At 39.1% G+C, this 23106-nt stretch overlaps 1 protein-coding gene across 6 annotated transcripts in view; it reads left to right on the top strand.

Annotated features, from left to right (window-relative positions):
• The window catches only part of Mid2 (midline 2), a 110240-nt gene that overhangs the window by 5553 nt on the left and 81581 nt on the right, over positions 1-23106 (top strand). For all 6 annotated transcript variants that reach the window (XM_070039953.1, XM_070039951.1, XM_070039949.1 and 3 more), the window contains exon 2: positions 10999-11714. In XM_070039953.1, the coding sequence (XP_069896054.1) occupies positions 11055-11714 (660 nt within the window). In that variant the 5' untranslated portion in view covers positions 10999-11054. The remainder of the gene's footprint in view (positions 1-10998; positions 11715-23106) is intronic.

Raw genomic sequence — 23106 nt, 5'->3', positions numbered from 1 at the left:
TTTTCTCTGCCAGTCAGCAATCAACCTCCAGTGATTACTGAGCCCTCCCAGTGTGTGATGAAAGCTTAAGAGTTAAGGGATAGTTCTTTCCGTAGAAAGAACTAGAGAAGATATATGAGCATAGAAAATGACACAGTCAAGCTGGTCATAGTGGTGCATACCTATAATTCTAGCACTAGGAAGCTAACATTTGAGGGAAGCCGGAGACTCTTAAATAAACTAACGAAAAAAATTTTTTAAATATCATGGTCAGATCCAAGGTCTTCCAGAAATCTTGTGGAAAAGTATGATTGTCCTCTATTATGCCAGCCATGTGTTTGAAGTAAATTTCCAGATTTTTCGGATTAAAAAAAACAAAACTGTTTCATGTTGATCATCTTTGTATTGTGAAACAGGATACAAATCCTGTTAAAATGATACTTTGCTAACTCCCTTAGGTTCCAAATGTATTTGTAAAACAGATTAATAATTTTGGTTTATCCTCATCTGATTTCCACAAGAGCCTATGAGATATGTGGGGCAGGTATTTTTAATCTGATTGATGAGTAAGCTGAGACTTCAAAACTTTAAATGTCTTTCCAAAACTGCTTAGCTAATTTAGTTTAGATCAGTTTCTATTTTGAAAATAAAGACAGATAATGGCTCTAATACCATTTGTAAAAAAAATACTACACATATCTAAGGTAATTATCAATATTCATTAAGATTATTGGCCACTGAACCCCTTTTCCTGAGTTTCTATTTCCAATCCTTATCATACAGGGTGAGAATACTATTGTAATGATTTTTGAACTTCACAAGGCCCTTTGGTAACTATAGTATTCTGAGATTTGATTGTCTTCTTTTTCAGTTCCAAACAGTATTCTCATTAGTTTATAATTATAGGGGCCTCCCCTGGAACATTCATTGTATCTTCTTTGAGGCACAGCAAGTAAAACGATCCACTGTACTTTAGCACCTTGACTCGGCCAAGGGAAAGCTGTACATTTTGCTTATGTTGAGCTCCTTTGGTGATGATGCCCATCACTTGGTAACTTTCTTACCTACACTAATAAATGAGATTTGAGTTTTTAGGAGCTAGTTTACAAAAATCATATGTGGCAATAAATAGCAAGAGAGCTATATTAATAGGATGTCAGATCTAGATGGCATCTTAAAGAGATCCAGTGATCATAGTCTAACTTGAAAAATGTTTACATTTGAAAAAACATTATGCTAAGCTAAGGCTTGTTTGCTCATCCCTCAAGGCAGGGAGAGAGTTTGTACTATCTTAGGAATATCTCATGGGAGAGCAATGTTAATATACTCAAAAATATTTATTTTATATTAATTAAAAAATGAAACTCCATTCTTTCTGATGGAGGCATAGAATTTGCTCCATTCAATTCTCAGTCTATCGTCTAAAAGCTAGGCTTGCTTTCACATGCATGGATTTTTCTAGGAAGAAAGGGAGACTATAGCTACTTCGGGAGATAGTGAATGCCCTGCATTACATTCAGCAAACCTAGAAGAGGAAAACAAGATAGAATATCAGCTATTGAAATAAGTGGACATTTAATTATGTCCGAATAGCATTTGAAATAATAGATTCTGCCAAATGCAGATCACGATTTCTCTCTTGATCAGCGTTAGCTAATTCTGGATTTGGCGAGCAATGCTGGAATCAGTCTTGCCTCATAAGAGTAGAATGCCCGGTCAAGGAATGTCCTTGAGGCTCTTATCTCCAATTAACTACCAGAAAACTAGAAGTGGCACTGTGGCTCAAGTGGTAGAGTGCTAGCCTTGAGCTGAAGAGCTCATGGACTGCACCCAGGCCCAGAGTTCAAGATCCATGACCGACCAAAAAAAAAATGTTTGTGAAGTTACCACTGTCTCATTGTTTAATTTTTGATGTACCACTTATTTCTGATGAAAGTATTTGTGATGATAGCAGTCAAATGATTTTCAGGAGTCACTTCAACAATTTTAAGTAAGTAAAATAGGCAAATTGAGAATTTTCTGATACTTGTTGATCATTATAGGTATTTCAAAGCATTGCAAAACCTGACTGAGGAAAACAATATAAAGTAGTAAGCAATCCAACAGGGTTTTTTTTGTTTTTGTTTTTTTCGGTCAGTTGTGGGGCTTGAACTCTGGGCCTAGCCGCTGTCCCTGTGGTCTTCAGCTCAAGGCGAGCACTCTACCGCTTGAGCCACAGCACCTCTTCCTCCAATAGAGTTTATAAATACTATGTAATTACATACTTGGGAATATAGAATAGTGGTTAACTATGTACACTCTGGAATCAGACAGACCTGAGTTTGAATCTCTTTTCATTATTTTTTGTCAGTTGTGGGCCTTGAACTCTGGGCCTGGGTGCTGTACCTTAGCTCTTCATCTCAAGGTTACCGTTCTACCACTTGAGCCACAGTGCCACTTCCAACTTTTTCTGTTTATGGGTGCTGAAGAATCAAACCCAGGGCTTCATGCAGGCGAGGCAAGCACTCTACCACCGAGCCTTCCCAGTCCCTTGAATCACTTTTCTAATTGAAATGTATTTTGCTCATTAACTTATATGTTGAATAAAATTGAGATATAATTCACATATCATTCTATTCAGTATATTAAAGTATACAATTCAGTGATATATTAAAAATTGTGCAACTATATTACTGCTATTGAATTCCACAACATTTTGCCATTCTCCTTCCAGTTTCCCCCCCCCCCCCCATCCTTGGAAACAGTTAATCTACTTTCTATTCCTATGGTATACCTATTCTGGGCATATTTATAAAGCAAGTTAACCTTTCATGACTGGCTTCTTTCACTTATTATAAAGTTTTCAGGGATCATCCATGCTGTATATGGGTTAGTATTTAATTCCTTTTACTTTTTTGACCTTGTTCTGGGGCTTGAACTCAGGGCCTCATGCTCTACTACATAAGCCACAGCTCTACTCCTGGCTTTTTGGTGGTTTATTGAGGTAAGAGTCTCATGGACTTTCCTGCCTGGGCTTGCTTTGAATAGAGATCCTCAGATCTTAGCCTCCAGAGTAGCTAGAATTATGGGCATGAGCCACCAGCTCCCTGGCTCCTTTTATTTTTTATATATTTTAAAATTTTTGTTAGGAAGTCAGGTGCCAGTGGCTCAAGCTTGTAATCCTAGCTATTCAAGAGGCTGAGATCTGAGGATCTCGGTTCAAAGCCAGCCTGGGCAGGAAAGTCTGTGGGAATCTTATCTCCAATAAACCACCAGAAAACCAGAAGAGGTGCTGTGGCTCAAGTAGTAGAGCACTTGCCTTGAGCTGAAGAGCTCAGGGACAACACCCAGGCCCAGTTTTCAAGTCCCATGACCGACAAAAAAAAATTATTAGGGGCTGGGAATATGGCTTAGAGGTAGAGTGCTTGCCTAGCATTCATGAAGCTCTGTGTTCAGTTCTTCAGTACCATATAAACATAAGAAGCTGGTAGTGGCACTGTGGCTCTACGTGCTAGCCTTGAACAAAAGAAGCTCAGGGACAGTGCCCAGGCCCTGAGTTCAAACCCCAGGACTGGCAAAAAATTGTTATAATTGTTGTACATAGAGATTACAATTCCACAATTCAGATTATGAGTACAGTGCAACTTGATCAACCTCACATCTTCTATCGTGCTCCCTCCCCCATTTTTCATTTTTTTAACAGCCAAATAATATTCTTTTGTATAGACAAACCACATTTTGTTTATCCATTTATCAGTTTATGAACTTGGGTTGTTTCCCTTTTGGCAGCTACTAAGACTGCTGCTATGAACATTATGTGCAAGTTTTTGAATGAGCACATTTTTCAGTTCTTTTGGAGTGGAGTTTCTTCGTCATATGGTAATTCCACATTTACCATTTTGAGGAAGTGCCAACTATTTCCTGAAGCAGCTACATCATTTTACATTCATTTTACCAACCTTGGATGAGAGTTCTAATTTCTCCACATTTTGGCTAATATGTGCTATTTTCTTGTTTTTGTTAGTTCACTTTGTTTTGTTGTATTAAAGCTATCTATATTGAAGCAGTATGGCTAATGATCAGTGTGTGTGTGTGTGTGTGTGTGTGTGTGTGTGTGTGTGTGTGTATGTGTGCGTGTACGTGTGTGTGTGTGTGTATGTGTGCGTGTGCATGTGTGTGTGTGTGTGTGTGTGTGTGTGTGCGTGTGTGTATTGTGCTGATCCTGGTGCTTGAACTCTGGACCTGGGCGCTGCCTCTTTGCTTTTTTGCTCAAGGCAGGCATTCTACTATTTGAGATACAGCTCCCCCCCATTTTTTTGTTTTCTGGTGGTTAATTGGAGATACAAGTCTCAGACTTTTCTGCCTGAGCTGGCTTCAAACTGATCCTTACTTCTCAGCCTCATGAGTAGCCAGGATTTACAGGCATGAGCCACTGATGCCTGGCCCATTTTGGGCTTAAGGATATTGGAATATCTTTTTTTGGAGAAATGTCTACTGAAATAATTTGTCTTTTTTATTTAAAAAAATTTAAAATTATCTTTTTTTTTTTTTTGTCGGTCGTGGGGCTTGAACTCTGGGCCTGGGCACTGTCCTTCAGCTCTTCAGCTCAAGGCGAGTGCTCTACCACTTGAGCTACAGCGCCACTTCTGGTTTTCTGATGGTTTATTGGAGATAGGAGTCTCACAGTCTCTCCTGCCCAGGCTGGCTTTGAACCGCGGTCCTCAGATCTCAGCCTCCTGAGTAGCTAGGATTACAGGCGTGAGCCACCAGCGCCCGGCCTTAAAAATTATCTTTAAGTAATTATACAAAGGCATTTCAGTTTAACATCAGAATTTTTTTTCTTTAGACAAGGTGTTGCTATGTAACCCTGGCTAGCCTCAGATTTGTGATTCTCTTGTCTCATCCTCACAAATGCTGGGATTATAGGTATGAATTGTCATACCTTGCTACTTTTGCCCATTTTTAATTGGATTATTGGTCTTTTTACTGTTAACCTGTAAGAGTTCTGCACATTTCTGGCTGCTCAGATCTTTGTCAAGAATTACAAATCTTTTCTTTCACACTGTGAGTTGTCTTTTGTTGATAGTACTGTTTGTAGCGCTAAAGGTTATGTTTGATGAAATTCTATTTCTTCTTTCTTTTGAATATTTTATTATCCTTCAGTAGTTGTACAAAGGAGTTTTCATTCAACAAATCAGTTTATGAATACAGTGCATCATTATCAATGTTGCCCTTTTCAGCATTCTTACCAAACCTCTGCTTCTCTTACTTATCCTAATTTTAGGTTATGTATTGAAATATTTTGCCTTTTAGCAAAGCAGTTTATGTTTATAATGCATATTGAAGTGTATCATTACTTCAACATCTTCATTCCCTTTAACTCACCGCTTCCCTTGTATTTCTCAATTCTATGGTGTTTATAATGAATTCTTGCCTGCACTTTCCCCTTCTTCCCCACTTCATTCTTCTACTCTTCTCTTGGCCCCATCCTACTCTCTTTCTAAGTACCCATTTTCTGGTACTTATTTTGTTGGGGTAGTTGCTTATGTGTTTTTGGTACCATCTAAGAAACTGTGCCTAATTTAAGTTTATGAACATTCACACTTTTTTCTTTGCAGGCATTTTATAGTTACAGCCCTTATGTTTAGGTAATTGATCCATTTGGAATTGATATTTTGAGAAAGGTCTCACTGTGCAACCATCTTGCTTTATAGTCAAGGGTGCCATTGAATTCTCAGTTCTCCTGTATCAACTTCTCAAGTGCTGGGATTATACGCATGAACCACTATGCCTGAATTGAATTAATTTTTACATATTTTGGATGTGGATGAAATTGTACACAGTATTTGTTGTGATTATTCTTTCTCCATTGAATGATCTTGAATTCCTTGTCAAAAGTATGCTGACCATAAATATGCAAGTTTATTTCTGGAGGTTTAAATTTTAATATTAGCTTTGCTTACTCACAAACAAATGTGAATAAGTTACCTTTGGTCATGCTGGTACCTACCAGCCTAGGCTACACAGCAAGACATTACCTGAAAATTTTGCATCTACTTTTTTGAAAATTAGACAAAAGGTGAGTTAATTCAGCAGTGATACTCACTAGACACTTTATTGGAAATGAACTATACAACTTGGGGGGAGGAGAGTCAGGAGGGAAAAAAACTGGGAGAAAATGAGAGAAGGGTGACACCATTCAAAAAGAAATGTACTCATGACCTGACTTATATAACTGCCCCTCTGTAGATCATCTTTACAATATTTTTAATGACAGTATTGTAAAGGTGATTAGATAATCATGGAAATAGAGAAAACAGAGTATGGTTAAAAAGATGATGAACCATCAGGAGTAATCAGAACAAGGAGACCTTATAACTGAGAGATGAGTAAACAACTGTTAAAAGTTGGAAAAAAGTATTCACCTCCCCCAAATTGGCTAAGTAGTTACTGTATGTTAACAAAATAGAATAGAGTAGAAACAGTACAGAAAAATTACAATAAACAACAGACTGAAGTCGTATTATTCTGTATGGAGCTGAACTCAGTTGAATGGGTTATTTTACAACACTGGTACTTACTTTTTTGTCAAAGACTTTTGAGAAAGCTATAGTGAACACATACAACATTCATACCATATTACATGAACATTTCTAGTAGGTTCAGAAATCCCTGGTTAAAGACTTTATTTTGACCTTACCTAAGGCAATTCTGATCCATAGCTTGTTTTCTCATGCTTAATTTTATAGTGAAGTTCAAGGATCACACTGATTTGGGGAAAATTTTTTAGGCTTCAGGCAGAATTGTAGATTTATTTTTCTGTATAAAAGAATGTATATAACACCCTCCTGGAGCAGTAGATCTGTGGCACTCTTCTTGATTTTGTATAGTTTTCAACACATAGACATGCCTTTCCCCAATGCTTCTGACAACTCAGGTAGCTTCCACCACAGACATTGAAGAATACAGACATGTAGCTCTGGAACAGATAGTAATAAATAGATGTGCAATGTAAAGTGGAGATGGGCCTATAGGGAACAGATATGATTCTGGAGTGGCTCAGAATGAGGTAGGCACATTCAGACAAAAATAGAAGCGGAAACATGCCACTTAGAAACCCTCTGGTAAATTGTCAAGATAAACTTCAGTGAAGTAGGTGATATGATTGAAATAAGGTGTAGAGGAAAGAGGACAGACACTAGAACTAGACTGACCTGTTCTCTGGGTATGTATGTACCTAGTTGATTTATTTATTGGCTATGAACTCCACTTTCCTAACTATACAATGAATACAGCAATGATACCTGTTTCACAGGCTTTCTGAAAGTATTTAATGAAATGTGTAAAGTTTTTTTTTTAATCACAGTACTCAGAACCTAGGAAATGAGTGCTTCTTACTTGTGGTCTAAGTAATCAATAACTAATAATTATTGAAAACCTATTTAGGGGGAGGTGTCATACTGTGATTGAAAATTTAAAAAAATTGCCGGGCGCTGGTGGCTCACGCCTGTAATCCTAGCTACTCAGGAGGCTGAGATCTGAGGATCGCGGTTCAAAGCCAGCCCGGGCAGGAGAGACCGTGAGACTCCTATCTCCAATAAACCACCAGAAAACCGGAAGTGACGCTGTAGCTCAAGTGGTAGAGCGCTCGCCTTGAGCTGAAGAGCTGAGGGACAGCGCCCAGGCCCAGAGTTCAAGCCCCACGGCCGACAAAAAAAAAAAAAAAAAAAAAAAAAAAAAAAAAAAAGAAAATTAAAAAAAATTGTTAGCTGGGTGCCTATGCCTCACATCTACAGCCCTAGCTACTCAGGAGGCTGAGATCTCAGGATCATGGTTCAAACTCAGCTTGAGCAAAAACATCTATATGTGGGACTACAATCAACACCAAAGAGCCAGAAATGGAGCTGTGGCACAAGTGGGAGAGTACTACTCTTGAGCGAACTGGCTCAGCAATATCACCTAGCCCCTGAGTTCAATGCCCAGGATTGGCACCAGAAATATTGCTGATGCCCATGAAGAGCAGAATTAGCTACAGTTACAGTTATATATATATATATATATATATATATATATATATATATGTATATATATATACACATATACGTATATATATACACATATATAGATGTATGTAGATACATCTATATGTGTGTATATATACATATATATACACATATATGTGTATATATACATATATATGTATATACATATATATGTGTATATATATATACACACACACACATGCACACACACACATATAAATTAAAGCATAATGTTTTATAAGTCACTGGTGGTTGAAATGATAAGTGAGAGAGCTCCTAAGTTTCTAAGCTTGGTTGGTAATATTCACCAAGAAGGGAAAGTTGAAAGTGTGGTAGACTTATTTTTATGGCAGTAGTGGTGGTATATAAGTTCATTTATGAAGCTGGGCACCAATAGCTCACACCTGTAATCCTAACTACTCAAGAGAATAAGATCTGAGGATAGTGGTTCAAAGCCAGCCTGGACAGGAAACTTGATGACATTTTTTTGGGGGGGGGAGGTGGTCCGGTTGTGGGGCCTGAACTCTGGGCCTGGGCACTGTCCCTCAGCTCTTCAGCTCAAGGCTAACACTCTAGCTCTTGAGCCACAGCGCCACTTCTGGCTTTTTTGTTTTTGCTTATGTGGTGCTGATGAATCGAACCCAGGGCCTCATGCGTGCAAGGCAAGCACTCTACCACTGAGCCACCTTCCGAGCCCTCGATGACTTTCTTATCTCCAATAAATCGCTCAGAAAACTGGAAGTGGTTCAGTGGCTCAAGTGATAGAGTGCTAGCCTTGAGCTGAAGAGCTGAGGGACAGCACCCAGGCCCAGAGTTCAAGACCCACCACAGACAAAAAAAAAAGTTCACTTATGGACATGTTGAATTTGAACACAGAGAGAAATAACTTGAAGGCAAAATTCCTGCCTTCAATGAAAGCTGTAATTTTTCCTCTTTAAAAACTCTTCCCAGGGCTGAGAAGGTGGCTCAGTGGTAGAGTGCTTGCCTTGCATGCATGAGGCCCTGGGTTTGATTCCTCAATTCCTCAGCACCACATAAACAGAAAAAGACAAAACAAACAAACAAACAAACAGAAAAAGCCAGAAGTGGTGCTGTGGCTCAAACCGCCTCCCCCCCAAATCTTCCCTTCCAATTCTAAGATTCCATAAGATACACTTTATATAAAGTTTTCACTTGTGCAGGTGAATGCTGATAGGTGTTACATTAGGCTATACATTAACCCTTGAAAATACTAAACTGAGAGTTGTGGTTTTACAGTAAGATCCTTCCCTATTACAGACAAATTTCCTGTAGATTTCATTAAATAGTTCAGTGCATGTAAAATATTTGATTTAGAAGCAGCTTTTAGATTGTGCATCCATTGTACTTTGCATTGAGTATAATTGTACTCCATCTTTATGCATCCCATAAAAAGGCTATGCAACTCTCACTGATAAATGTTAATATCTGAACAAATATCAACACTACAGTCCAGAATTCAAGCACTGATGAGGGTTCCTAATGCCAATGAGATGATGAATAAAAACTAGTCAGACTCAAAAGATTCCTTTCCCATTTCTATAAATAGGATGAACATTCTCCAACAATATTTTTTATATTTTTCTTAGCTAAGTCTAACTTACAATATTTATGTGATAGATTTTAATGAATGGACAGCTCATGGTAATAAGTATCTGTATGTTCAGCTCAATCTTGTTTCTAAGTTTGTCTGTTTTGGGAGGGTAAATAGGGGCACAGATGGGATAAAGGGATAAAGGGTGAACAAATAAAGCAGTGGTACTCACAAAACACTACGTTGTGAGTGGGTACAGGAAGGAAAAACTGGGAGAGAATTAGGGAAGGAGTGATGCTGTTTAAAAAGAAGTGTTCTCATTACTTGATTTATGTAACTGTAACCCCTCTGTATATCATCATTACAAAAACAATAAAATATATAATACATGCATTATAGAAAATTCTCATGGGTGAACAGATTGGTTGACTGAGTGGTTAGTTTCTTATCACTTAGTGACTTCTTTTACTTTCTGATGCACACTAAAATTTATGTTACCAGATCAGTAAAGTTCTAGCCTCTTGCCCTGCTAAACTCTATGTAGAACTTGACTTGTGTTATGTTGTACCTTAGAAAGTATGAAAAGAAACATAACTTATCAGGCTTGTGATAGTTCAGCAGGCATTTAATAATGACACCAAACCGAAGCCACAAGGTAATATGACTTCATCATTGATCACCAAGTATTGCTGAATAAGTAAAAAAGTTGAAAGTATTCCCCATTCAGCTCATTGAAATGAGAAGTTTTCTGAAGGTGAGGAAAGAAAGTGAAGGTGAAAACGATCATCTTTTGTCTCTAGTAACTCAGTTTACTAGAAATGAGATAGAACAGAAATTTCCACGTGGTAATAGGAAGTAATTTAAGTTCACACTCTGAAGAAGAACTTATTATCTTGCACAGAGAACTGCATTTTTCTAAGCTCTCTCTCTCTTTTATGCAGACTCAGAATGGAATCATTTCAGGAAGTAGTGAGTTAGTTTGAAATATAGCCTTGTTTTCCTTCTACTGTATGTGAAACAGGAGCAGCCCTTATATCTTGTCTTGACGTGAAATAGAGAACGGTGTTGGACAATGGAAATTGAGATTTTTGCAGGGCCTCCATCTCATCACAATCCAGGAGAAAGGATGTCAGTAGAGAATATGTGGAAGAATGGTCCATACCAATGCCATGAGCTGCAATGGTAGTGTTAATCAGGAAACTAGGATTCAGAGATGGCCACTCAGTTCTATTTATTAGTGCAGGAAAATAAACTCAAGCATTTGTCAAAAACAATGCTTGAAAGGGGAAGAAAGGCTTCCTGATTAATACCCAAATCTCTTTTGTATTGCTCAAGCATCCCTAGGGAGTCCAGCATATATGGCTTCCATTGGTTAGAGTACAATTGATGCTATATCTACTTTCCCTTTGAAAATGCTTAATGATGCTTGCTTTGTATTCCTTGCAGGTGAAAGCCCAGCCTCTGTGGTTCTTAATGCCTCAGCAGGATTATTTTCACTAAAGATGGAAACACTGGAGTCTGAATTGACCTGTCCAATCTGCCTTGAGTTGTTTGAAGACCCCCTTCTGCTTCCTTGTGCTCATAGCCTGTGCTTCAGCTGTGCCCATCGCATCTTGGTCTCAAGCTGTAGCTCTGGTGAATCCATTGAACCTATTACTGCTTTCCAGTGCCCTACGTGCCGGTATGTTATCTCGTTGAACCACCGGGGCCTGGATGGCCTCAAGAGGAATGTGACCCTACAGAACATTATTGATCGCTTCCAGAAGGCTTCAGTTAGTGGGCCTAATTCCCCAAGTGAGAGCCGCCGGGAGAGGACTTACAGGCCCAGCTCCGCCATGTCTAGTGAGCGAATTGCTTGCCAGTTCTGTGAGCAGGACCCACCAAGGGATGCTGTGAAAACATGCATCACCTGTGAGGTCTCCTATTGTGACCGTTGCCTTCGGGCCACTCACCCCAACAAGAAACCTTTCACCAGCCATCGCCTGGTGGAACCAGTGCCAGACACACATCTCCGAGGGATCACCTGTCTGGACCATGAGAATGAGAAAGTGAACATGTACTGTGTATCTGATGACCAATTGATCTGTGCCTTATGCAAACTGGTGGGTCGTCACCGAGACCATCAGGTCGCCTCCCTGAATGATCGATTTGAGAAACTCAAGGTAAGAATTCTGGGGAATATCCCTCACATAACTGACTCAATGTAGTATGTAGTTACGTAGTTAGCAAGTTCCCTAATAAAATAAGTCATGAGTGAGCTAACTTCAAGTTGAGGCATAATCTACTCACCGGAAGCTCTTGCTAGGATTTGCTTTTATTTATACACTTCTGGAGAGTTGTGGAGGTGTTGGCAAATGACCAGATCCACTAGAAGTCCATTCAGGGAAGCAACAGCCTTTCTCCTGTCAGTGACATATTATACATTATCTTTTCTATTATCATTTTACCTCTTCTTTTAAGTATGTGAATACCTGTGTAGGTGTACTGCAATTAGCATAGGTGATCATTTGCATATGCTTGGGTGTGTCACTGTGTAGGTGTGGGTGGACATGTCTGAGTGTATTTTTGCAGATGACAGATTTTGGTGGAAGACATTAGTGTATGTTTATATTTGCATACTCAGTACAGTAAAGAAACAAAAGTTTGTCATTGGTCATTACAGTTTGTTATTAAGCACTGAACCCAGGGCTAATCCAAGCCTTGCTTAAAAAAGAAACTTCAGTGTATTGCAATATTAGGAGTTATGGTTAAATACCCAGCTAACAATGCCCAACAAGAAATGTACTCATCACCTTACTGATATAACTGTAACCTCTCTGTACAGCATCTTTACAAGAAAATAAAATTTAAAAAAATTTACCTGAAGATAATAAATTCATCCAGTATCAAATTTTGTGCTCAAGTTGACTATTGTTGGATTACAGGCTGAAGAACTTGTCTACAATCCTCACCTAAAGTCCAAATCTTTCATTTATTTTCATTGGGCAGCTTTCTAAAGTTGTTACGGCATATAATATTCCTTCTATTCTTTTTTGACATGTTAATTGTACAAAGGGGCTTTATTGTGATATTTCTATATGTTGTACCATATAATACTTATGTTCAAGTCAAATGACTAGTTTTAAAGTCTCCCTACCTCACATGGATGTTAACAAATGTCAGATCTACCTAAATGTTTTATTCTCGTTACCTACCTGCTATGTGGCATAATTTCCCTTAAGATGGAAGCCATTTAACAAAGATTCTAGACAAAAAAAAGAGTTGAAATTAATACTGAGATTAGTACTCCCAAATAGGATCTGTGGACCTAGGCCAAGCTAGAAGATACAGACAGTATGGAAAGAGAGGTAAAAAAAGGGAGTGGAGATTTTCTTTTATTTTTTGTTTTATGTGGTACCAAGGAGTTGAACCGAGGGCCTCATGCATGCGAGGCAGGCACTCTACCACTAAGCTACTTTCCCAGCCCCAGGAGTGGAGATTTTCTTTCTCCCAGATCTGAAAAATTTATTTGAACTTATGTAAAAATGTTGGTGGTGAGTACTCAGAATAGGATGAATTTTTCTTCTGTAATTTACTGTAGATATTATTGAGAATAGCCACACTAACAATGGTTTGTGATTCTTTTGATAACTATTAATATGTAAAGTAGATAAAAGTCAGTGTTTATCTTTTGATTTCACTCAAGGTGACCTGCTCATTTTTATTAAGGCTGAAGAGGAGAATAATTTCATTGACCTCAATTCTTAGAATCAAATATGTTAGGCCTTGGATCTGGTCTAGTCAAATGGGCTTTGATAGGTTATTTTGTTAAAAGTCACAGAATTGCTTGGAGTGAACTGTAACTGAAATTCAGACTCTAGATGACTATCCTTTCTTTCTTTCTTTCTTTCTTTTTTTTTTTTGGTCGGTCGTGGGGCTTGAACTCTGGGCTTGGGTGCTGTACCTGCGCTCTTCCGCTCAAGGCTAGCGCTCTACCACTTGAACCACAGCACCACTTCCAGTTTTCTAGTGGTTTATTGGAGATAAGAGTCTCACGGACTTTACTGCCTGGGCTGGCTTTGAACCAAAATCCTCAGATCTCAGGCTCCTGAGTAGCTAGGATTACAGGGCCACTGGTGCCTGACAATGTTGACTATCCTTTCTACTATAGCCTGCTATCACTTTGTTTTGGACCTAAGTTTTTCCCATGAAATGCAATTTAAAACTTTTCTTTCTGCTTCAGCAACTGCATATTTTATTGGTTGTAGTTAAATGACCAGCAACATCAAGAAAAGGAAATATTATATATATATTTACAGCTACATTGGCAAAAGATGAGGGTGGGGTTGCAGGAAGAGTAAGGGATATGGACAGGATGGAACAATCTGCCAAATATTTGCAGGTGTTAGGACTATAATAAGGCACTGGCCTTGAGAAATATTCCAAACAGAAATCTCTGCATCCATATGTACTGTAAAAACACTGGATAGAGTAAGCCTGTATCTACAGAATACCAGCTATTTGAAAACATGAAAACACTGGATGATTGAATAGACATTTGGCATCATGCAGTTATAGCCATCATCTCCAGAGATGGAAGGAACAGAAAAGTATTTTATCAAAAGATACTTTAGTCTGCAGCTAAGCAGTAATTTTTGGAGGAAAAAGGCCAGATTTTTAAATACGTTCCCTTTAATTTTTAAGGAAATGTGCAGAAAATTCTGATTATAAATTAAATGGAAACTATTTTTCACTTATATTCAGATGGAGAGTGGAAACATATGAATCACTTCCAAATGTGTATTTTGTTATATAGTCTGGAATATCTTGAACATCAGAGAGGAGAAGGAGGTTCTGTGTGTATGTGTGCCTGTGCGTGTGCATGTATTCCCATGTGTGAAGGAGGGGTCACTTTGGTGTGCTGCCAAGTATGAAAGGATATAAAGGATATTAATTCTGCACATTAACCAGAAAGGAAGTCTGACTTTTAGTGTCACTTATACTTAGTTCTTTGTATTAATTTTAAATTAAAAAAGCCTTTAAGGGTCTCTTGATATGCTTGAGTCTTTTCTCTTTTTGGGGGGGGGTCTGCTTGTGGGACCTGAACTCTGGGCCTGGGAGCTGTCCCTCAGCTCTTCAGCTGAAGGCTAGCGCTCTACCACTTGAGCCACAGCGCCACTTCCGGCTTTTTTCTTTTTGCTTATATGGTGCTGAGGAATCCCCAGGGCCTCATGCATGCAAGGCAAGTACTCTACCACTGAACCACCTTCCCAGCCCATGCTTGAGTCTTTTCTAAGGAGAAAGGAGACTGCTGAGTTGCAGAAGCTGTTAGTGTGTTTGTATGGTGTGTGTGTGTGTGTGTGTGTGTGTGTGTGTGTGTGTGTGTGTGTGTGTGTGTGTGTGTGTGTGTGTGTGTGTGTGTGTGTGTGTGTACCTCTAAGCAATATATCTAAATATTTATATCAAGGGTGTTAACTCTTTGGTCTGTATGTGAGGTAGTGCTTCTTTTTATTTATTTGTTTGTTTTTTGACTCTGGAATTTCACTTGTTAAAAAATTTTATAAAGGTAAAGTACAGAGGAGTTACAATTACATAAGTAAGGTAATGAATTTACCCTCTAATTTCCTCCCATTCTTCCCCTCCTCCTGCCCTAACTCCTCTCCTGCCCCCTCCTGTAAAGTTCATTTCCAATATAGTATCTAGTTAGAGTTGCCTTTTCGGTACTAACCTCTGTGATTAGAATTAGTAGTCTCTAATATTTATATGTTCAACAAAGTAAGCAAATTATGTTATAGGGGGAATGTCAGAATAACTGGAAGTTATCTTGTCTCCTTAATACATACTCAAAAGAGGTGAGAGTTTTTAGGGTATTTACTTCTTATTTAATTTTTTAAGCTTACCTATATAGAATTCAGCTGTAAGAAACACATCCTTCAGAAGACTACTACTGGTCAATTAATTATTTTATTTAAAAGAATACTGGTGGGGCTGGGAAGGTGGCTCAGTGGTAGAGCGCTTGCCTTGCATGCATGAGGCCCTGGGTTCAATTCCTCAGCACCACATAAGCAGAAAAAGCTGGAAGTGACACTGTGGCTCAAGTGGTAGAGTGTTGGCCTTGAGCTGAAGAGTTCAGGGACAGCACCCAAGCCAGAGTTCAAGGCCCCACAACCGATCAAAAAAAAAAAAGAATACTGGTGTTCCTGTACCATAAGGCCTACCAGAGTAATTATTTGTTCTATTATTACACTCTCAGTTTGTATGTATATATAGTCACAGTGTATGCCACATTTCTATAACTGCTTCACATTTCGGAATTTTCAGCATCACATAAATTTTTCCTCTTCTCAAAGATTGATGTTATTGTATTAATAAATACTGGCTTCATAAACAGATCAACTTTCTGAGGCTCTCCATTGCTGACAGACTCAACTTAATATTCTAAATCTGTACAACTTAATTTCTGTGATGTTCATTTTTGTTTTCCCTTACTAATCTCGAATATGCTACCTTCATCTACCCCAATGAATCTCCTGTTCACTAAACATTCCATTCACTTTTTGTTCTTAGGATTTTGTTCTGGTCCTGGGGCTTGAACTCAGGGTCTGAGCACTGTCCCTAACCTTTTTTGTTCAAGGCTAGTGCTCTACCACTTGAGCCACAGCTCCACTTCTGGTTTCTTGCTGGTTAATAGGAGATAAAAATCTCATAGACTTTTCTTCCCAGGCCAGCTTTGAACCAGATCTCAGCCTCCTTAGTAGACAAGAGTACAGTTGTGAGCCGTTGGTGCCCAGCTTTCATGTTTAACTTTCACTTTTGCTTTTCAATTTGATCTACTTAGAAATTCTACCTATTCTTTAATGCTCAATTCAAATTCTACAAGTCCATTTCAACACACCATAAGTATAATGCATGTCCTAGAGACTAAACATTCCCTACTCTTTCTTTCCCCTCCCCTCCCCGTTTTTCTTCTATGTGTGTATCTATCTATCTATCTATCTATCTATCTATCTATCTATCTATCTATCTATCTATCTATCTATCTATCTATCTATCTTCCTGAGCTCTAGCACACCTCGTGTATATTTAATAAAAATCTAAATAAATTAAGCTGTCATGGTTGTGGAAATTCTTTTTTTTTCCCTGGTGCTACTGAGGTTTGAACTCACAGCCTTGTGGTTTAGAGGTAAGTACTCAACCATGCTCTTAGACCTTTTGCTTTTGCAGACAGGGTCTTGTGCTTTTTGCTTGGGTGAGCTTCAGAATTTGATCCTCCTCTTTGTACCTCCCACATAGCTGAGATTATAAGTGTACACTACCATATAGGCTGTTGGTTGTGGGGCTTGAACTCTGGGCCTGGACGCTGTCCCTGAGCTCTTCAGCTCAAGGAGAGTGCTCTACCACTTGAGCTACAGTGCCACTTCTGGTTTTCTGGTGGTTAATTGGAGATAAGAGTGTCACAGATGGGGCTGGGAAGGTGGCTCAGTGGTAGAGCGCTTGCCTTGCATGCCTGAGGCCCTGGGTTCGATTCCTCAGCACCACATAAGCAAAAAGAAAAAAGCCGGAAGTGGCGCTGTGGCTCAAGTGGTAGAGCGCTAGCCTTGAGCTGAAGAGCTGAGGGACAGCGCCCAGGCCCAGAGTTCAGGCCCCACGACTGGACCCCCCCCCCCAAAAAAAAGAGTGTCACAGACTTTCCTGCCTGGGCTGGCTATGAACTGTGATCCTCAGGTCTTAGTCTCCTGAGTAGCTAGAATTACAGGTATGAGCCACTGGCTCTTGGCTCTAGGCTGGTTTTTTGAGGTAGAGTTTTACTTTTTAGTTCAGGCTTTCCTGGAATTCACTATGGAGCCCATGCTGCCCTCAAACTCAAGATCCTCCTGCTTTCATCTTCTGCTTGTTGGGGTTACAGGCCTAAACCACCACACCTAGCTTTGTTATATTTTTCTAGGAGGTACATTAGTGTCTGTAGCTTGCTTTGGTTCTCGTTTTAGCAAATATAAATCAGACTTGCCATTATGAATACTTTAGAAGTCTGAAAAATGCCTCCTGTGAACTACTGACAATTTTAAAAATCAGAATGTTAGAAAAAGTATGGCATGTCTTTAATTTTAAATGCCTATTCATTCTGATTGCTGGATTTTCCAACTCTCTAACCCTTTGGTGACATCTGTATAAATCAGATGTGATTATTACAATTCTATTTGAGAGTGATGTCCTCACATTTCCATGCCCATAGCCTGCCAAAAATATAGCTGATGAAAATCAGTGGGAATACAGGAATTTCCTGAAAGGAATAAACAAGTACATTTTCTTTTTCTCATTACATTTCCACAAATTCATTACTACAATAGTTGTTAAATGAAGTTACATTTACATACAAGGACTTTGTTCTGTAAAATTACCTGGAATTAGAGTGCCTTTTGCCATGGGAAAGCAAAATACATGTGTGCATGCATATTCACAAGCATGTGGGTGCATGTATGTGCACAAACACACACACACACATACACATGAAGAGAGACTGAGACACAGAGAGCTAAAGGTTGACAGACAAGGAAACAAGAGATATGGGACTTGGAGAATGTTCAAAGGAAAGTTTTGATTAGAGTTAAAGGTTTGAAAATATGATATTCTAGAATCTTATCACAGTTGATTACTTGTCCTTCCTACTCAGTCATTCTGTCATCCATTCTTCCATTCTCACTCAGATGCCACCTTCTCCTAGTCATTTGTCTATTCACCCACTTGACACCCACTTCTGTTGGCTAAGACAGGTACCCTCTTAATTATGTGCCAGTGAGCATTTGACTATTTCTAAACCAATAGGAATATGAAAGAAGAAAGTCCTAGTTGCTTGGGAAACAGAGATAAGAGTGTCATGAATTTATACCACCTAGGAAAAGTCCATAGGACCCTATCTCAGAAGCAAAATATGAAAACAAATGACTGGACATGTGACACCAGAGGTTGAGAGCTTATTGAGTACTTTGAGCTCAATCCTCAGCACTGCCCCCCCCCATTAAAAACAAAGAGTAAGGAAACATCTTTAGGGTCAGGGCTTGATGGTTCACACTTGTAATTCCAGCACTAAGGAAACTGAGGCTGAGCCTAGCCTGAGCTGTTTAGTGACATCTTGACTGGTGTCTGAGAGAGAGAGAAAGAGAGAGAGAGAGAGAGAGAGAGAGAGAGAGAGAGAGAGAGAGAGAGAGAGAGGGAAGGAGGGAGGGAGGGAGGGAGGGAGGGAGGGAGGGAGGGGGAGAGAAAGAGTTAGTGACATCTTGACTGGTGTCCAAGAGAAGGGGGGAGGGAGGGAAAGAGAGTTTTTATGAGAGACAGGGTTTCAAAAGGATATATTTGCATACATATGTATCATATACAAGCATGTATATTCTTGCATGAATCAGTGGCCAAGAAGGACTCTGTGGCTGTATATCAGTATGCCATTTTCCAGGATTTCTATTGATTTTTCTGGTTCTGTACTTAGTAGTAATAGAACCCTGTGTTGAAAGATGTTTTCTGTCTTCTGTTGCTACTTTGGTTTGAGAGAAAGTTTAACAAGTAGATATTCTTTTTTGGGGGGGGGGGGCGGGCGGTCGGTTCTGGGGCTTGAACTCTGGGCTGGGGCACTGTCCCTGTGCTCTTCAGCTTAAGGCGAGTGCTCTACTGCTTGAGCCACAGCACCACTTCCGGTTTTCTAGTGGTTTATTGGAGATTAGAGTCTCATGGACTTTCTTGCCCAGGCTAGTTTTGAACCATGATCCTCAGATCTCAGCTAGGATTACAAGCCTGAGCCACTGGCGCCCAGCAGATATTCTTATTATATGTGCTCATATCTTTATGGATGTAGGTTGTTTTGTCCCAAGTCTTCTCATCAACATCTGAAAGTGGTAAAGATCATTTCAGAACAGTGTGCAAAATATTGACTCACGTTGTTGCTTGATTGATGAAAATCCTGTCTGTTATTATTGGGCAAAGAAACATAATACAAAAATATAATATAGGTGAGGAAAGATTATGGAAATGAGAATTATTGAACTCAAAACAGTGAAGTTTAAGGGGGAAATGTGATAATGGCTATCATGCGCATGGAAGGTTATATTAAGCAATGCCATATTCCCTGTCTACTCTGAAGCTAGAACAGCCAATAAGTTTAGCTGTAACATCAAAAATTTAGTTGAAGGATTCATCCATTAATTCATTGAAGAAACAGTAAACACCTTGTTTACAGTTTATTTTGGACACTGTGGTAGGAGCAGGGGCCACAGGAAACCATAGTCTTTGCCATGATGCATTTTGACTTAAAAGGCAATTACAGAATTAGTATGGTAAGCACTATGACAGAAATTTGCATAGAATGCTCTGAAGCACAGAGGCAAACGGCATCATCAAGCTCAAAACCAAAACATCATAGATGAACTTCTTGGAGAAGTGTCAATTAGAGAGTCAATAGAGAAAGAATTGGCAGGACTTGAGAATGAGCAAGTGATTATAGATGATGCTTTAACTTTACATTTGAGATAATTGTGATTATGGGTCATTCATTCATTAATTCATCATTCATTGAATATCTATTACATGCCAAGAGAGGTGTTTGGGTTACTGTGATAAAGCACAGCATAGTCTCAGATCTGATAGAGTTTTCAGCTTGGTATCAGGGGAGAGAAAACTAAGGACAGAATAAGCACAGAGAATTGTAAGAAAGCATAAGAGGGATGGTAGAAGAGACTTTTGGTGAGTTTGTGCAAACCCCAGCTAGGGGATGTCAGTGGAGTCATAGAGGGGGGAGGGTTCTAAACAGGAGAGAAATTGTGTTCAAACATGTAGAAGAGGGGAAGCACAGCACAGAGTACTCTAATACTGAAAGTATAAGTGCTCTAGGAGGAACTGAAATCAGGCCTTTCCAGGGCACCAAAATCAGGGCTATAGAAATGAATTTCAATGTCTACAGTGCTAAGACAAAGCAGTGCAGTAATGAGCTGAGGTGAGGTCAACTCAGTAGATCGAGCCTTGCAGAACACCATGTATTAGAAATTAGATGTGAAGGGAGAGCATATGAACAACAAAGAAGAGAATGTACATGAAAAGATGGCACTGAATAGTGCAAGTAGAATATAACCCAATGCCTCCAGGAAAATTGAGTTGGCTTTGTCTCACTATTCTGAGTGGGTATAATCAAAATAAACACTGGATTTAGATTTTCTTTCTTGAGGTCCAAATAATAACTTACCAAGTTAAGCTGGAGGTTTAATTGTGACATATGCATCTAAAGTGAAGGTGAGGGGATGTGGTATGGTTTTGATAGTACTCTGGAAATAGGAAGGTTGGATCTTTGCTCAAAGGTTGTAGAGTCTTCTGAAATGTAGGAGATAACAACTTGTTTTATTTTGCCTGAATAGCGATTCTCTTACAAGCCTCAACTAGAGTAGACCTATGTGATATACATCCAGTGTATCACCCGCATCTCATTCTGGGATGTAGCCTGTGTCTATACAACAGCAAATAAATGTTTTGGGAATGAATAAACTCTGGCATAAGGGTGTGGGCTTCAGTTTGTTAACCAGATGGTGTGTTCTGTTGTTGAAAGGCCATATGTAATTGATACATAAAGTGACAGACTGAAGCAAAAGCAAAGTAAGTATTTTAAGACAGGCAGCTAAGAAAGAAGGTAGAATGTGACCACCCCCACCCCAAAATTCTGACTTGTAGTTTTTGGAAGATGGGAGGATGTCAGTGTATGCTCATAAAGAAGATACCAAAGAAGAGGAAATGGAGTCACTGGCTCAGATTGTTTTTAAAGACAAAGTTATCTTCTATCAATTGGGATGACTCATGAATGAGTTTTTCTTTCCTTCTTCATGTTTCTCTCCTACCCTCTCTACCCAAGGTTCAATTCCCACATTAAAACTCCAAGATTGAATCTTGCCCAGGTTTAGATAATGTTCCCCTTGTACTTTTTGGAAAGCAGGAGAGCTTACAGGCATTTCATAACAATACTAGATGTTTCAATAAAACAAACAGAAAGGCTACATCCCGTTTTCAGCTTTAAGACTTACAGTGTCAGGTCAGTGTGTGTGTAAGTGTGCAAACGTGTGGGAATACATGTGCCTTCCCAGAACATGCAAAGTGGAGATTAGAGTCCAGCTTGTGCCATAAGAATAATGAAGAGCTGATATTTTTACATACAGCTAGGTTTTTTAAGAGAGCCATTGAGAAATGTTACCAGAAATAACCTGGGTCTAGAGAAGGGGAAAAAAGCAGCAATTATTTGAGAGGGTTAGAGAGGCCATTTATTTTTTAAATAGGATGCTGTCTGGAAGAAGAATGGCCTGTTCCTGACTTCTCAGATAGCAAAATATGTTCATCCCTTAGAAAGATAACTACAGAGCACAAAGGTCTGAATCTATATGACATAGATGAAATGGAACTTGGTGAAAATGGAATCAGTGTAGACTGCCAATTTAGTTAATGCAGGCCTTCTAATATCTCAAATACGAAAAGATGGCCAAATCTTCCCCTCATTTTGTGCTGTTTAGACACATGCACATTTGGTGTGTTTGCTAGAATGGTGCCATCTGAAGGTGAACAGGTTCTCACAGTGTCATAAGCTAAAATGGCTTCTCTAGCCCTCACAAAAAGGGAAGCAGAGAAGGACCCAGAGATTACCTCCTGCAGCAGGAAATGGAGCTTCATCCTGCTTACCCTGCCAATCTCTTGTCCTCATTTCCTCCCAGCAGATATCTCCGTTCCAATCTCTCTGCCACTTTGGCTAACTTGCTGTCACAGTTTAGCTGTTTTGATAAAAGTTGTACTCACCAGGTTTGGGCAGAGGGAACCTAGCCCAGTCATTAACTAGACTGTACAAGAAGGGGGCGAAATAACAAATTCCTTAAAACTGAATAACATGTTTATTTTGTTATAAAAGATTTTACACAGATACACACACACACACACACACACACACACACACACACACACACACACACACACACACACAAATCCTCTATGTTTACTCAGCCGCTGTATAGACTAGATAATTACTTGACTAAATCAATCAAGTCATTGAAACCTAGAGTGGCCCAGAAATTTTAGTACCAAATGATTTGTCAGTGCTAGGCATGATAAGGAATGAGTGGGGAAATAGACTGCATAATCGCTTCAATTCTGCTTCCCTTTGCATATGTTCTCTATTGAGAATCAATTCCAGTTTGAGACAAGACTTTAATTCCTTGTAAATGAATAGGAAGTGAGTAAGTAAATGTTCAGTGTTTTCTTCAAATTATGTCTCATAATGTAAGAAAACAGTGGCAAAAAGCCATCAACAGATGGTGTTTTCATTAGCCAAAGATCTATTTTTCAAAGCATTTTCATATTAATGAAGCAAGGTTGAAATTAGAGTCATCTTGTCAGTTCTAGTTGTTAAAACGTGCTGGCAATCTGAAAATTGCTAGGAGGCCATAGCACACTAACCATTTGCCATAATTTTGTGATGGTAACCCAAAGCCCATAGTCTAACCAGACCCCAAATTATGTGTTCAGCTCTAATTTTTGTATTCAGTAGATTTATAAAAACCATGAACC

The sequence above is a fragment of the Dipodomys merriami genome, unplaced genomic scaffold (genome assembly GCF_024711535.1).
Source record: "Dipodomys merriami isolate MVZ:Mamm:240054 unplaced genomic scaffold, mDipMer1.0.p SCAF_3, whole genome shotgun sequence".
Classification (NCBI taxonomy): domain Eukaryota; kingdom Metazoa; phylum Chordata; class Mammalia; order Rodentia; family Heteromyidae; genus Dipodomys; species Dipodomys merriami.
This window is presented reverse-complemented; position numbering and strand designations above follow the sequence as displayed.